This window comes from Prionailurus viverrinus, chromosome B2 (genome assembly GCF_022837055.1).
Source record: "Prionailurus viverrinus isolate Anna chromosome B2, UM_Priviv_1.0, whole genome shotgun sequence".
In the NCBI taxonomy this organism is placed as follows: Eukaryota; Metazoa; Chordata; class Mammalia; order Carnivora; family Felidae; genus Prionailurus; species Prionailurus viverrinus.
This window is the reverse complement of record NC_062565.1, coordinates 109666190-109680642: the sequence shown is the minus strand read 5'-3', so window position 1 is coordinate 109680642 and position 14453 is coordinate 109666190. Positions and strand designations below refer to the sequence as shown.

The following is a 14453-nucleotide window of genomic DNA, read 5'->3' as shown; positions in this document are numbered from 1 at the left end:
AGTGTTGATGAACTAGAACATCACTGACCATAATTGGTCCTTTCCTTAAGTGAAAATATTTTACTATAATATATCTTAAAAACTTTTCGGCTAAGCTAATTTGGAGTACTTGTATTATGAAACGTGCTTCTTGGAAGAAGTTGTCCTAAACTGAACGACTTATTTTTTCTTCTACTTAGTGTAAAATCTAACATATTGCTATACTCAGGGGCATATTAATGGAAGCATTTGGAGGTACAATCTCAGATTTCCCTGTTGGTCAAGTCATTAAGCTTCTGAGCCCAATACTGTCAAGCTTCCCGTGAGAGGATTAATTGCAATAATTTTACAGGACAAAGGAAGGAAGATTAACATTGCTTGAATTCCTATGATCTCTTAGGGTACTATGTTAGGAACTTCATATGTATTGTCCCATTTATACTTCATGGCAACCCTCGAGTATAGCACTGTTTCAGTTTTCCAACAGGGGACCTGATGCTCTAAGAAGTTGAACAAATCTAAGGACACGACTACTAAGCCTGCATATTTGTGATTTGATCCCTGATATTCTTGATTTCAGAGCTTTTTTTTTTTTTTCCTGTTATACCAGAGGAACCTTTCTGTTCTAATGTTATTATGAATTTACTGATTTTATGATTAGGTGTTCTGTTTTACACTTTTTTAAAATGTAATTTGATTCTTCATAAAATAATAATCAGCCTTAATAATCACTTTCATTTAGATATATAGTACCTGATTCAGAATTTAGACTGTATTGAGCCAAAATTGTTGAAATGAAGAATTGTGTTAAGCATAGGAATTATAAAAACAGTTATATTAGAATAAGGAACACACTTAAACTCTTTTAAGTGCCTATCCTGCCTCCTGATACACAACATACACATATACATACAAACACATACCACCTTTCAGCTGCCTTTCTCACTCGAAGAGTAAAGGGTAAACCTTATTTTTCAGAAAAGCATGGTGAGACGTTATTGGCCAAGTGATAAATCCAGAGACTCAAAATTCAGTTCTTTAGGGAAATGGTCTCTCAGAATTTAGTCATTATATAGTTTTAGGATAATGAGGTATCATATAGGTATAATTAACAACAGGAGATATAATTTCTACTAAGTTTAAAGGTTATTTCTTACAGAAGATGTAAGTATGTGTCTTTTGTCAGAGAGAACCAATCTTGTCAGAGGGATAATTATATCTTTCTTCCATAATTCCAAGAAATTGCATACTGTAAATATGTATATAATTCTTCTCAGGGTTTATTAATGCACTTATAACTGAATTATGGACCAATCTGGAATGTGGAAGAGATGATGTTAGAGTAACCCATCCCAGATCTACTCCAGTGGATCCTATTGACCGGAGCTGTCAAAAGGTAAGAAATGATTTGAGTATCTCTCTCAGAAATTACTTCATCTAGACTTTATCTATATTCGGTTACAGTCACCAGCTTCTCCAGTTTCTCTTCTTCTTTTTTTCATTTCTAATTTTTGTTTTCAAAATAAGTGGCTAGAACTACCAGTGTTCCATGGGAGTTATATTTTTCAAGGATGTTTTCACAATATTTTTACTGTCATTTTTCTCTTAATAAAGAGTGATATATACCAGACATGCTATGAAAAAACAAACTCTCTCAAAAAACCCTGAAACAAACCAATCGACCAAAGCCAAAAAAAGATAAGTAAGCTTTTGCCCTTTGGTTTAAATCTAATAGAAAATTTTCAGGATTATTTGAAGCAGGGGTGGGTGAAGAAAAGATGCTATCCTTTAGAGAAATGTGCCAAAAAAGAAATTCTGAAGCACCTATACAATGTTCTATTACAATTCAGTGGCTTTTATATAGTTGACATGTTTGCGAATTTCACTGAAGTTATTCGATGATTCCTGTCTTTGACTTTATGGGAGCCTGGGAAAGTTTCAGTGGATGTCATAAAATAATCTTCAAAAATTAAGTTCTACTTTCTATAATGGTAGGCTAGTTTTTTCCGGTAGAAACATAAACTCAGGAAAAATGGCTTAAAAAATCAACTAGTTAAAAGTACTGGAATGGCTAAATAGAGGGGAGAAGATGGAGGTGAGTCACTATGTAGATGAAAAGATTGATACTGTTTGATTTTCTGGATTTAACAGACTTTTGCTTGAGGGCAGGTACCAGTTGGTGCTCCACAGATAGAAATCCATACTCTAACAAGTTTGAAAAAGCAGAAGAGAAGGTTTAGCAGAAGAGAAGCAGAAGAGAAGCTGGAAAATGGAAGGAGGTCTCTGGAAAGTAGAGAAGTACCTAGGGGGCACCTAAACTCTGTGTTCATACAGTCCAGATGTTAAGACTGTCTCCTGAATTTGGACTTCACTGATATCAGATAATCTTACCACAGAGGTTAGAGTTTAGACTTTGAATTTTCCATGTTAACTGCTAAATTAAAATCAGCATTGGGGAATATACCTTTCATAGTATATTGGATATCATCCATAATTACTAGACATATGAAGAATAAGAGAAATGTGATTCTTACCCAGAAAAAGGCATCTAGTAGAAGATTAGGAATGATGATTAAACTGAAATTATTTATCAAGGACTTTGAAGAAGTTGTTATAAGTAGCATGTAAAGGAAAATATGCTTGTAATAAATGAACAAATTGGAAATTATAATAGAGAAATAGAAGCTATATAAAAGAACCAGATAGAAATTCTAGATCTGGGGTGCCTGGGTGGCTCAGTCAGTTAAGCATCTGATTCTTGGTTTCAGCTTAGGTCATGATCTCATGGTTTTGTGAGTTCTAGCCCCGGTTTAGGCCCTGTACTGGCAGCTCAGAGCCTGCTTGAGATATTCTCTCTCTCTCTCTCTCTCTCTCTCTCTCTCTCTCTCTCTCCCTCTCTCTCTCCCTCTCTCTCTCCCTCTCTCTCTCCCTCTCTCTCCCTCTCTCTCCCTCTCTCTCCCTCTCTTTCCCTCTCTTTCTCCCTCTCTCTCTCCCTCTTCCTCCCCCTTCCCCTCCCCCTCCCTCCCTCTCTCTCTCCTCCTCCCCAACCCATGCTGTCTTTGTCTCTCTCAAAATAAATAAAAACTTAAATTCTAGAAGTAAATACCTTTTATTTGAAGTAATTTTTGTGAGATCTCATCTAAAAATTTAATATGGTTGGTGTATCAAATGGAGGAGAAGGAAAGTGGGATAGAAAAATATTTGAACAAAAGCTGAATTTCTAAACATCTTAAAAAATGTAAACTTAAAGATCAAGAAACTTAGCGAATCTCAAGGAAGAATATGCAAAGAATGAAAATACAATGGAAACCACAGCAAGGCCCACTTATAGACATACAAACTGCTGAAAACTAAAGAGAAAGAGAAAATCTTGAAAGAAGCCATAGAAAATCATACATACAGGGAACAACAAAAAAGTTTGCGGGTGTCTCATTGCAAACTGTGGAGGCCAGAAGATAATAGAATATCTTTGATGAAAGGGGAAAGCCCAGTCAACCTAGAATTCTATATCCAGCAAAATGATTCAAGGTTAAAAGTGAAATAAACTTTTAAAGGCTAAGAAAGTATTTTACAGCAGACCTGTGTTTTATTTAACACTAAAGGAATTTCTTCAGGTTGAAGGACAAGGATACCAGTTGGGTATTTGAATTTTCACATTAAAAAGAAATTGCAAGCGGGTGAGTGAGTATAAAAGCCTGTTGTTTTTCTTTTAATTTCTTGTTAGTACATAGGACTCTTTAAAAGAAAACAATGCCATATATAGTGGGATTTATTTTATACTTAGAGGTAACATATATGACAGCTCTACCACATGGGGTAAGCAAATGGTATAATGGTATGTGAATCTATGTGACTTTAAGGTTCTTAAATTTTACATGAAGTGGAACACATTAATTTTTAATACCTAGAAAATATTTATATTTCAAATTTAAGGTTGGGATTTGATTCAACTTATTGTACTTTGAAATAGAAATGTCAGTATAAACTAATGGTTAATTTCTGTAAAAAAAAAATTGTATACTCTTATAAACTATGAACTGAAAGATCTAGAAATAGCTCCTAGCAAACAAACATCCTTAGTGCTTAGCTTGTAGTTACAAATATTATTCCCTAAGGATTCTGCTTTGTTTTGGGGTTTAATTTTACTGTCTTTTAAATTATAGAAAACATTAATATGCCCTCAGTTTATAATGAGGTACACTAAACTTATTTTCAGTCGAGTCACTTCTTACCTTTCTATAGCTGTGTTTTGGAGTATGATAGACAATAACACCATGTGGCTATGTAAACCTACTTAAAACTAAAATGAAAAATTCAGTCCCTCAAATACATTAATCTAATCTTAGATGTTCAGTAGCCACATGTAGCTAGTGACTGTTGCCCATTTCAAATTATATAACATTTTCATCACCACAGAAAGAAAGATCTACTGGATAGCACTGACTAGAAAAACCATTAAATAATATGCAAAAAGATATAGCCAAAATAAAATTCTAAAACAAACAGAAAACAAACCCCAAAGGGCAGAGATGGAAGAATAGGGGAACAGAAAGGGATGAGGAAAAAGAAAACAAATAGGAAAATAGTAGCCCTAATCAATAAGTGCATTACATGTGAGTGACTAAATAATTAAAATGCAAAGATTTTCAGAATAGGTAGAGACAGCAAACATTTGGGTCTTAAGAAATTTCCTACAAAGAAAAAGATACCGGTAAGTTGACAATCAATGAATAGAAAAAGAGAGGAAAAACTATACATTAGAAGACTGAAATAGCCATATTTAATGTCAGAGATAAAGAAAATGAAGTAATACCAGATTAAGAAACATTTGATTATAATGTAGATATAACATTCATAAGTTATGATCCTAAAAATAAGATACAAAACACATGAAGTATTAAAATAACTTAAGGAATGTTTGTTCTTCCTTCCATGAGCATGGAATGTTTTTCCATTTTTTTGTGTGTGTCCTCTTCAATATCTTTCATATGTGTTCGACAGTTTTTGGAATACTTACCTCTTTAGATTTATTGCTTCGTTATTGGTGCACAGAAATGCAACAGATATCTGCACGTTGATTTTATATCCTGCGACTTTGCTGAATTCATGCATTAGTTCTAGCAAGGTTTTGGTGGAGTCTTTCAGGTTTTCTACATAGAGTATCATGTCATCTGCAAATAGTGACAGTTTGTCTTCCTTGCTGATTTGTATACCCTTTATTTCTTTTTGTTTTCTGATTACCGAGGCTAAGATTTCTAGTACTATATTAAATAGTAATGTTGGGAGTGGGTATCCTTGTCTTGTTCCTATTGTAGGGGAAAGGCTCTCAGTTTTTCCCCATTGAGGATGATATTAGCTGTGGTTCTTTTGTATATGGCCTTTATGATGTTGAGGTATGTTACATTATCCCTACTTTATTGAGGTATGTTCTATCTATCCCTACTTTGATGAGGGTTTTTTTTTAATCAAGAATGGATGCTGTATTTTGTCAAATATATTTATTATGTCAAAATTTTTCTGCATCTATTGAGAGGATCATATGGTTCTTTTATCCTTTTATTAATGTGGTGTATCATGTTGATTGATTTGTGACTATTGAACCAACCCTGCAGCCCAGTAATAAATCCCACTTGGTCATGGGGAATAGTTCTTTTAATGTACTGTTGAATTTGATTTGCTAGTATCTTGTTGAGAATTTTTGCATCCATGTTCATCAGGGATATAGTGGCCTGTAGTTCTTTTTTGTGGGGCCTTTGGTTTTGGAATCAAGGTAATGCCTGGAAGGAGTTTGGATGGAGCTAGAATGTATTACGCTAAGCGAAATAAGTCAGAGAAGGACAAGTATCATATGATTTCACTCATTTGTGGAATTTAAGAAACAAAATAGATGAACGTATGGGAATGGGCGGGGAAAGAGAAGAAAGGGAAACAAACCACAAGAGACTCTTAATAATAGAGAACAAACTGAAGGTTGATGGAGGGGGGTGGGTGGTGGGTATTAAGGAGGGCACTTGTCATGAGCACTGGGTGTTGTATGTAAGTGATGAATCACTGAATTCTACTTCTGAAACCAAAATTGCATTGCATATTAACTAATATAAAAAATAAAATTAAAAAAATAACAAGGAAGAAATAGATCCACAGTAACAGTTGAAGATTTTAACATTCCTCTTTTAGTGATTGATGTAACAGATCTTTCAGTTTGTTGATAGGTACATGGTATGAATATCACTAATTATCAACTGATCTAATTGTTCTTTATAGAATATTATATTCAGTGACTGCAGGGCACCTATTCTTTTCAAGGGCACTTCGCATTCTTACCAAGAGACTTGCTGGGCTAGAGTGCAAGTCTACATAAGTTTAAAATGATTGGAATAATATTGAGTATGATCTGTGGCCACAGTAAACTTAAGAATCTTGAGCTAGAAGCTATAAAAACCCAAATCCAAATATTTGGAAGTGCACCTCTAAATAATACACAGCTCAAAAAAGTCAGAAGGAAAATTTGGAAATATTTTAAACTAGAAAATAATAAAATATAAAATTTGTGAATGTAGCTGAAGTGGTGCTAAGAAGGATATTGAACTGTAATAATATTTACAGTAGAAAGAAATACCTAAAATGAATAAATCAAGGTTTTACTCTAAGAAACTAGAAAAGGAGTAAAGTATACCCAAAGCACATTGGAAAAAAAGAAATAATAAACATTTGAGCAGAAATCAATGAAACAGAAAAAAGACAAACAAGAAAAGTAACAAAGCCAAAAGTTGGTTCTTGGAAATGATTATTAAAAATAAACCCCTGGCTAGACTGATCAAAAAAATGAGAGACCGAAAATTGATCAAGAATGAAAGAAGAGTTTCACTAAAGACCCCACAGTTATTAAGGAATAGATAAAAGAACATTGTGATCAGCTTTATGCTATGAATTAAACAATTAAGATAAAATTGGCAAACTTCTTAAATATGCTTACCAAAAGTGACCCAGTATAAAATAAAAAAATCTGAATAGCTATGTATCTGTTAAAGAAATTGAATTCATTATCAAAAAACTTTCCATAGAGAGAACCACATGGTTTTACTGGTGAATTCTATGGAACTCTTACAGGAGAAAGAACACCAATCTTACACAAACTTTTTCAGAAAACAGAGGTGGAAGAATCAGTTTCTAACTTATGTGATGAGGCCAGCATAACATTGATATGAATGAGACAAACTGTTAATATATATATATGTATATATAATTTTTATGTATAAATAAATATGTATAAAAATCACAAATATTTAATATTAAATTAATAATTATAATTAATATATTACAGTAAATTGATAAAATATTATCGAATTGTGTACTAATATATAAAAAGTATCATTTTTATGATCTAGTGGAGTTTATCCCAAGCAACAGAAAGTTGGTTTCTCATTCTAAAATTGGACTTTAATTCACTATATTAACAGAATAAGGAATTTTCCTACAATGATTTCACTAGACGTGGATACATCATTTGACAAAATTTAATGCCCATTTATGAAAAAACTCAGCAGATTTAATTACATCTTATAAATTGTGTCTTTCAAAAACATGAATCTTACATGTAATGGTGAAATATTGGACCTAAAATCAGTTCACTCTTATTTAACATTGCAGGTCTTAGGACAATAAGGCCAGAAAAAAAAAAAAAAATAGAAGGCATACAGACTAGAAGGAAAGATGTAAAACTATTTGAAAATGATTTGATTCTCTCATTTCAAAAAACTTGCTGTTATTGATTTCTCTGTTAGACACCTAAAAAATACATTTTTGGTTTAATGAGTATAATTGATATCTGTCATTCTTAGAACCCCAAATCTTAATTGCTTTTCCTCCAGTATTGTCTGCCCTCAGAACCATTTTCCTTCATAGCTTTCTATCTGTAAGGTAAAATGCAATTCCCATTACTTTTCTGGAAAAACTTTGTTCTTTTTCCTAGAGGATGAAGGTAGAGCTCATCAACATAGCACATCTCCTCCTGCCTACCTGCCTGCTACTTTGCAGTCCTAGCTCTCATCTCCCTTCTCTGTGCTGTATAGTGTCCTCTTCCCAATGTCCTTCCATCCCTCTCAGTAGTATAGCACCATCAGATCATTTAGAGAGCCATTTTAAATGATCTAATAGTATATTTGTCCTGTATTACACTGTGAGCCCTTGAGGGCAGGGGCCATTTCTTTATTCATTCATATTTTTATTGGTAGTATGTGGCATAATTGCTCATAAGCAGCTAGTGTTAAAATATTTTGAATTAATAAGTAAATAGATGATCATTATCAACCTGAAAGAGTTTTAATTCATTAAAAAAGTATTTGATCTTGGGTAATTTTTTTTTAAGTTTATTTATTTTGAGAGAGACAGAGCACAAGCAGGGGAGGGGCAGAGAGCATCCCAAGCACGTTCTGCTGTGCCAGCTGTGGAGCCTGATGTTGGGCTCAAACCTACAGACCATGAGATCATTACCTGAGCCAAACCAAGAGTCGGATGTTTAACTGACTGAGCCACCCAGGCACCCATGATCTTGGATTTTAAAATGCTTTAGTCTCAGGATGCCTGGGTGGCTCAGTTGGATGGATGTACAACTCTTTGATTTTAGCTCAGGTCAAGATCTCATGGTCTCTGTGTGGACAATACAGTCTGCTTGGGACTCTCTCTCTCCCTGTCTCTCTTCCCCTCTGTTGCGCTCAAAATAAACAAACATTAAAATGCTATAGTTTCAAAATATATCAAATATTTGACCTTCCCTTTGTTTCCGTACTGTTATTTTACAAAACCTCATTTTCTTCAAGACTTTGAAATAAAATGTTTTGTGCTAACAAATTTTAGGATAATTAATGTCTGATATTAGCAATATTGTAATGATGTTTCTGTGGGTACTCATGATTATGTTATAAATATTTTCTTGAGTTCTACAAGTACTTATTAAACCATCACAATTTTAAAGATGCTTATGTCTTTTAAAAATGCTCATTGTATGAAAAATGCATTTTTCTCCAGAGACAAGCTGCTGAAATCTTCTCAAGTTTCTTTTAAATTGTTTAGCTTGTTTTGTTCAAATATAATTACTGAATTGTTTTTACCTGAAGTTCTATATAAAACCTTATCAGAAGTTTTCATGATTCTGTGTGGTCCACATTATTTTATTTCTTAGATGTAGGTAGGGAAGTTTTCATGTTTACCCATGGAATTCTTCATGTGCAAAGAATACAAAAACTCTCAATATAGTATTGATATGTAATCTGTAAAGACCATGTGCCTTTTTGGACAATGTCAAATGTCCATAATAAATGTCGAAATTGGCACTTAAGAGTTTCTTGAAAAAAAATAAGTTTCTTATATCTGTCATTGTTATAATAGATGGGAAGGACTCATTTAGGGCACCTAGGTGGCTCAGTCAGTTAAGCGTCCAACTTGGCTCAGGTCGTGATCTCATGATTCGTGAGTTTAAGCCCCACATTGGGCTCTTTGCTCTCAGCACAGAGCCCACTCCAGATCCTCTGTCTCCCTCTCTCTCTCTCTCTCTCTCTCTCTCTCTCTCTCTCTGCCCCTCCCCGCTCACACACAAACACACACACACTCACTCACTCTCTCTCTCTCTCTTTCAAGAATAAATAAACATTGAAAAAAATAATAAGACTCATTTATAACTAAATATTGGATTAATATTCAGGACACATAAATTATTTACATGCTTAAATCATAAAGCATTTTCTGTTTATTTTTTAGCTTATGTTTTTTATAAATTAAATGAATAATAAAAATATATGAAGTCTGTCTATCTTAATCACCTTTGTAGTCAACACCTTGGTGATTAGTAAATTTTTCCTAGGTGGTTTCATAGGTGGCCATGAACTCTCTAGTTTTCCTGCCATTTATTTTACTTATAATTGATAGATATATTCCTTAAACATCCTTTCCTTGATGCTAGTTTTTTCCCTCTATAGTGATCACTTCTTGCATAGTGTTCCTTAGATAAGCATTCAGTAAATGGTAACCAGTTTATTAAATTTAGTTATTCTACTTTATGATCACTATATTGCTATCCAAATGATACCAGCTTTAAATAATGAATGTGTGGATTATGTTCTTCTTAGAAATGGTTAGAAATTCCATCTTCATTTTATGGAATATTCATGGTAAAAAATGGAAGCTTTTTTTAAAAAAAAATTTTTTTTTCAAAGTTTATTTATTTTTGGGACAGAGAGAGACAGAGCATGAACGGGGGAGGGGCAGAGAGAGAGGGAGACACAGAATCGGAAACAGGCTCCAGGCTCTGAGCCATCAGCCCAGAGCCTGACGCGGGGCTCGAACTCATGGACCGCGAGATCGTGACCTGGCTGAAGTTGGACGCCCAACCGACTGCGCCACCCAGGCGCCCCTAAAATGGAAGCTTTTAAAGAGCTCATTTTTCATTCTACAACACTATTTGTTAAAACTCACTGTGTTAAATGTAGTCACTATAACCACTGTTATTTGTAAGGAATATTGCATTTAATATAAGGGTGGAGGAGGGGATAAAGGAGACTCTACCTTCCAAGTCCTCAAACAAGAACTATGTAGCAATGGTGACCTTGTTAAATAGTGTCTGAAGATTATACTAGGTTTTTAATGAGTAACCTAACCATGAAAGTAAGAAAATGGCGATTAGTTCTGCTACCAACTCTCTGGTTGCATGTCTTTGGCCAAGTCACTTAACTTCTCTGGTCCTTAAGTTTTTCATCTATTAAATGAGAGATTAACTGTTCTTTAAAAATTTCTCATGTTCTGATTATAGTGAAAATTCTTAATTTGATTCTCAAATTTTCTGAATCTAGAAAAAAGTTTTTAAAATGGCAAGGAGAAAACTTAATAGTTACAAAAAGTAAATTAATACAATACAAATGAAACAAGAATTGGCAGAATACAAGGCTTCTAGATGTGAATAGAGCCTGGAGCCTGCTTCAGATTCTGTGTCTCCTTCTCTCTCTCTGCCCCTCCCCCACTCGTGCTCATTCTCTCTCTCTCTCTCTCTCTCTCTCTCTCTCTCTCTCTCTCAATAAACATTAAAAAAAAAACTTTTCAAGAGATACAAGACATTTTGTAACCTTTTCCAACTCTTGTATATTCTGTTACTATTGCTATGTGTTATCAGCACATAGATTATTGCTGATGTTAACTGTTTGGTACTTAACATGCATATAATTCACATTTATGTGGATTAATTAGGCTTATTAAAAAAATTAACCCTCACAGTTATAGTCCTATAAAACTATGTTTATGACTCTTTTATGGATGTGGTTGAAAAAATGAAGTGTTTAAATGACTGTGTTTTCTCTCTTCTCTGCCTAGTGTTTTCTAGGACTGGTGAACTTGTTACCTTATCCTGCTGTTTATGAGCTGGTAGGCAATCGAGAGCTTCCTAATAAAGCAGAATATTCTCTTCGTGAAGTCCCAACATGTGTTACTGTAAGTCATTTTCTTTTAGTCTTTACCTTTTATAAATGAGATTTGTAGTACAATGCAGTTTGATAGAAAAAAAGGAATGTTACTGGGGCACCTGGGTGGCTCAGTCTGTTGTGTCCGACTTCAGCTCAGGTCATGATCTCACTGTTCGTGGGTTCGAGCCCTGTTGGGCTGTGTGTTGACAGCTCAGAGCCTGGAGGCTGCTTCAGATTCTGTGTCTCCCTGTCTCTCTGCCCCTCCCCCACTCATGCTCTGTCTCTCCCTCTCTCTCAAAGATAAATAAACATAAAAAAGTTAAAAAAGAAGGAACATTATTTAATGGCATTTAAAGGCTGATTTGATTTACCCATGGAATGTTAGCTCTGAATTATCTCTGCATGGAATTTTTGATCCAGGTCGCCCAAAAGTTACAGTACCTATTGGAATACAAAGTTAATGCTCCCCAACCAGGAAAGAAACTTGGCATAAATAGAAATATGTATGGTTTATATTATTAGTCACACTAGTATTGCTTCCTCATTGGTTAGGGTAATTAGGATTAAATTATATCCAAGGGGTCCAATACATTTTTTGCTTATATTTTAATGAACTACATAATACTACCCCATGAGGGCAGTATATACATATTTATTTGAGACTTTTTTCATATTCATACTCCCAAATGGGTAACTTTTCTTAATCATTTAGAGATATTTAATTCCTCATCTTTGGGTAAGTTTATAAATTAAATACACAAAATAATGTATATTCGTGTATTCATGAAGACTTAATTAACACTCAAATTCTATTAATCTTATTTTGTGGACACTTTGTCATGTGTGTTATTGTTTTTTCTATAGTTTTGCCCATTTGAACACTTTTAACCCTAAACATTTTCTTTTTTCTTTAATTTTTTTTAATGTTTATTTTTGAGAGAGAGAGTGAGACAGAGCATGAGTGGGGAGGGGCAGAGAAAGAGGGAGACAAAGAATCTGAAGCAGGCTCCAGGCTCTGAGCTGTCTTCACAAAGCCCAACATGGGGCTCGAACTCATGAACCGCAAGATCGTGACCTGAGCTGAAGTTGGATACTCACCTGACTGACTGAGCTACCCAGGCGCCCCTAAACATTTTCATTTTTTAAAACTTTCTGTACTCTTGGAGTTTTTTGATAATTTTATGAACAAAATATAAAGATAGGTACTTCTGTTGTTGAGTTTTTAATTTATATTTTCCTTGAAGTGTTTCAATTTTATCTTGTGCTTACTTATATCTCGGCACTTCTTAAGTAGTTTTACAATGAGCAATATAGGTGTTTTGTCTTCCTTACTACACCGTGAGTGCCTGGGAGCAAGTAGGATATCGTAGTCCTTCTTATCATCTATCTAGCACATAGATGTCCAGTGAATATTTTTTTTTAACTATTCATAAAATTATTGCCTTTGTTGAAATCAATTAGGGGAAACAAATGCATATTAGTTGCATATTTAATCTAGAACAAATGGCTTGTATGTTCTCAAGTTTCATTGATATCTATAGTGTGTATTCAAAGATTATCTTTACACTTAGGGAAGGTTTTGTCTTTTAGTCTCAAAACACTTAACTGCAAATAGTTTTGTTATTCTACTTCTCCAAATGGATATTACATTTTAACCATGTAGAAGAATAGCTACTTCTCATCATTTAAACGTGTTTAAACTCTCCTATTAAAAACAAAGAACATCTCCCTTGACCTGTGTCTTCTTAAAGCTACTATCCTATGGTTTTCTTCTCCTTCCTTCCTCCCCTCCCCCCAAAAAAAAAACGAACCTCCTAAAAAAATTAACTATACTTGAAGTCTCTACTTCTTTCTCTTCTGTCAACTCTGGAAAGCACTATAATCTGGCATCTTGTTCAACTACTTAACTGAAACTGTTCTGCCAAAAGTCAGAATAAATACAGAAGTTCTTAATCCACTGAAACCTCTTCCTTCCTTTAACTTAATTTACCACCTGGCAGCTTTCAGCACAGTTGATCCACTGTTCTGTGTTGCTCTCTCCTATGACTGTGGCACTTCTTCTGTTTCTCTTCCAGCTTCTATGGTCTTATCTATAGAGTCTCCTTTGTGGAGACTTCCTTTGTATTCTCTTTCTCTGCCTTCTGTCCTCCAGATTGATCTTCTCCAATACTGTGGCTTTTAGTTGTTTACTGACAGCTCTCTGACCTATATCGCTCACCTCGCTGTCAGATCTATACTCAGATTTCTGCCAGATAATGAACATCTGAAAACTCATGGGCATCTTAGTATTACCACTTCTATAACTGAATATATTTTTTTTCTATCCTAAATCAATTTCATTTCCAATTTTCCTATCTCAGCATATGGCACCATCTTCACAGTGATTGAACTAGAAACTTGGAAGTCATTGTTGACTTCATTCTATATATGTAATTAATCACCATTTATATAGATTGTTTCCTTCCTAATGACTAGATCTTGTTTACTTTTTTCTATTCATGTTAAGACCACCTTAGCTCAGACCCTCATTTCCTTTTTTTTTTTTTTTTTTTTTTTATTCTCAAGTTAGCTAACATACAGTGTAGTCTTGGCTTCAGGAGTAGATTCCTGTGATTCATCACTTACATACAATGTCCAGTGCTCATCCCAACAAGTGTCCTCCTCAATGCCTATTACCCATTTTTCCTACCCTACCCCTAGCTCTCCACCCCCATCAAACCTCAGTTTGTTCTCTGGATTTAAGAGTCTTTTAGGGTTTGCCTCCCTCTGTTATCTTATTTTTCCTTCCCTTCCCCTATGGTCATCTGTTAAGTTTCTCAAATTCCACATATGAGTGAAATCATATGATATCTGTCTATCTCTGACTGCCTTATTTCACTTAGCATAATACCCTCCAGTTCCATTCACATCATTGCAAGTGGCAAGATTTCATTCTTTTTCGTTGCCGAGCAGTTTTCCATTGTATATACAAACCACATCTTTATCCATTCATCAGTTGATGGACGTTTGGGCTCTTACCATAATTTG

General features: G+C 34.4%; 1 protein-coding gene across 3 annotated transcripts in view; it reads left to right on the top strand.

The window, feature by feature from the left end:
• The window catches only part of TBC1D32 (TBC1 domain family member 32), a 202462-nt gene that overhangs the window by 77005 nt on the left and 111004 nt on the right, over positions 1-14453 (top strand). For all 3 annotated transcript variants that reach the window (XM_047859835.1, XM_047859833.1, XM_047859834.1), the window contains 2 exons: positions 1257-1375; positions 11338-11454. In XM_047859835.1, coding sequence (XP_047715791.1) covers positions 1257-1375; positions 11338-11454 — 236 coding nt within the window. The remainder of the gene's footprint in view (positions 1-1256; positions 1376-11337; positions 11455-14453) is intronic.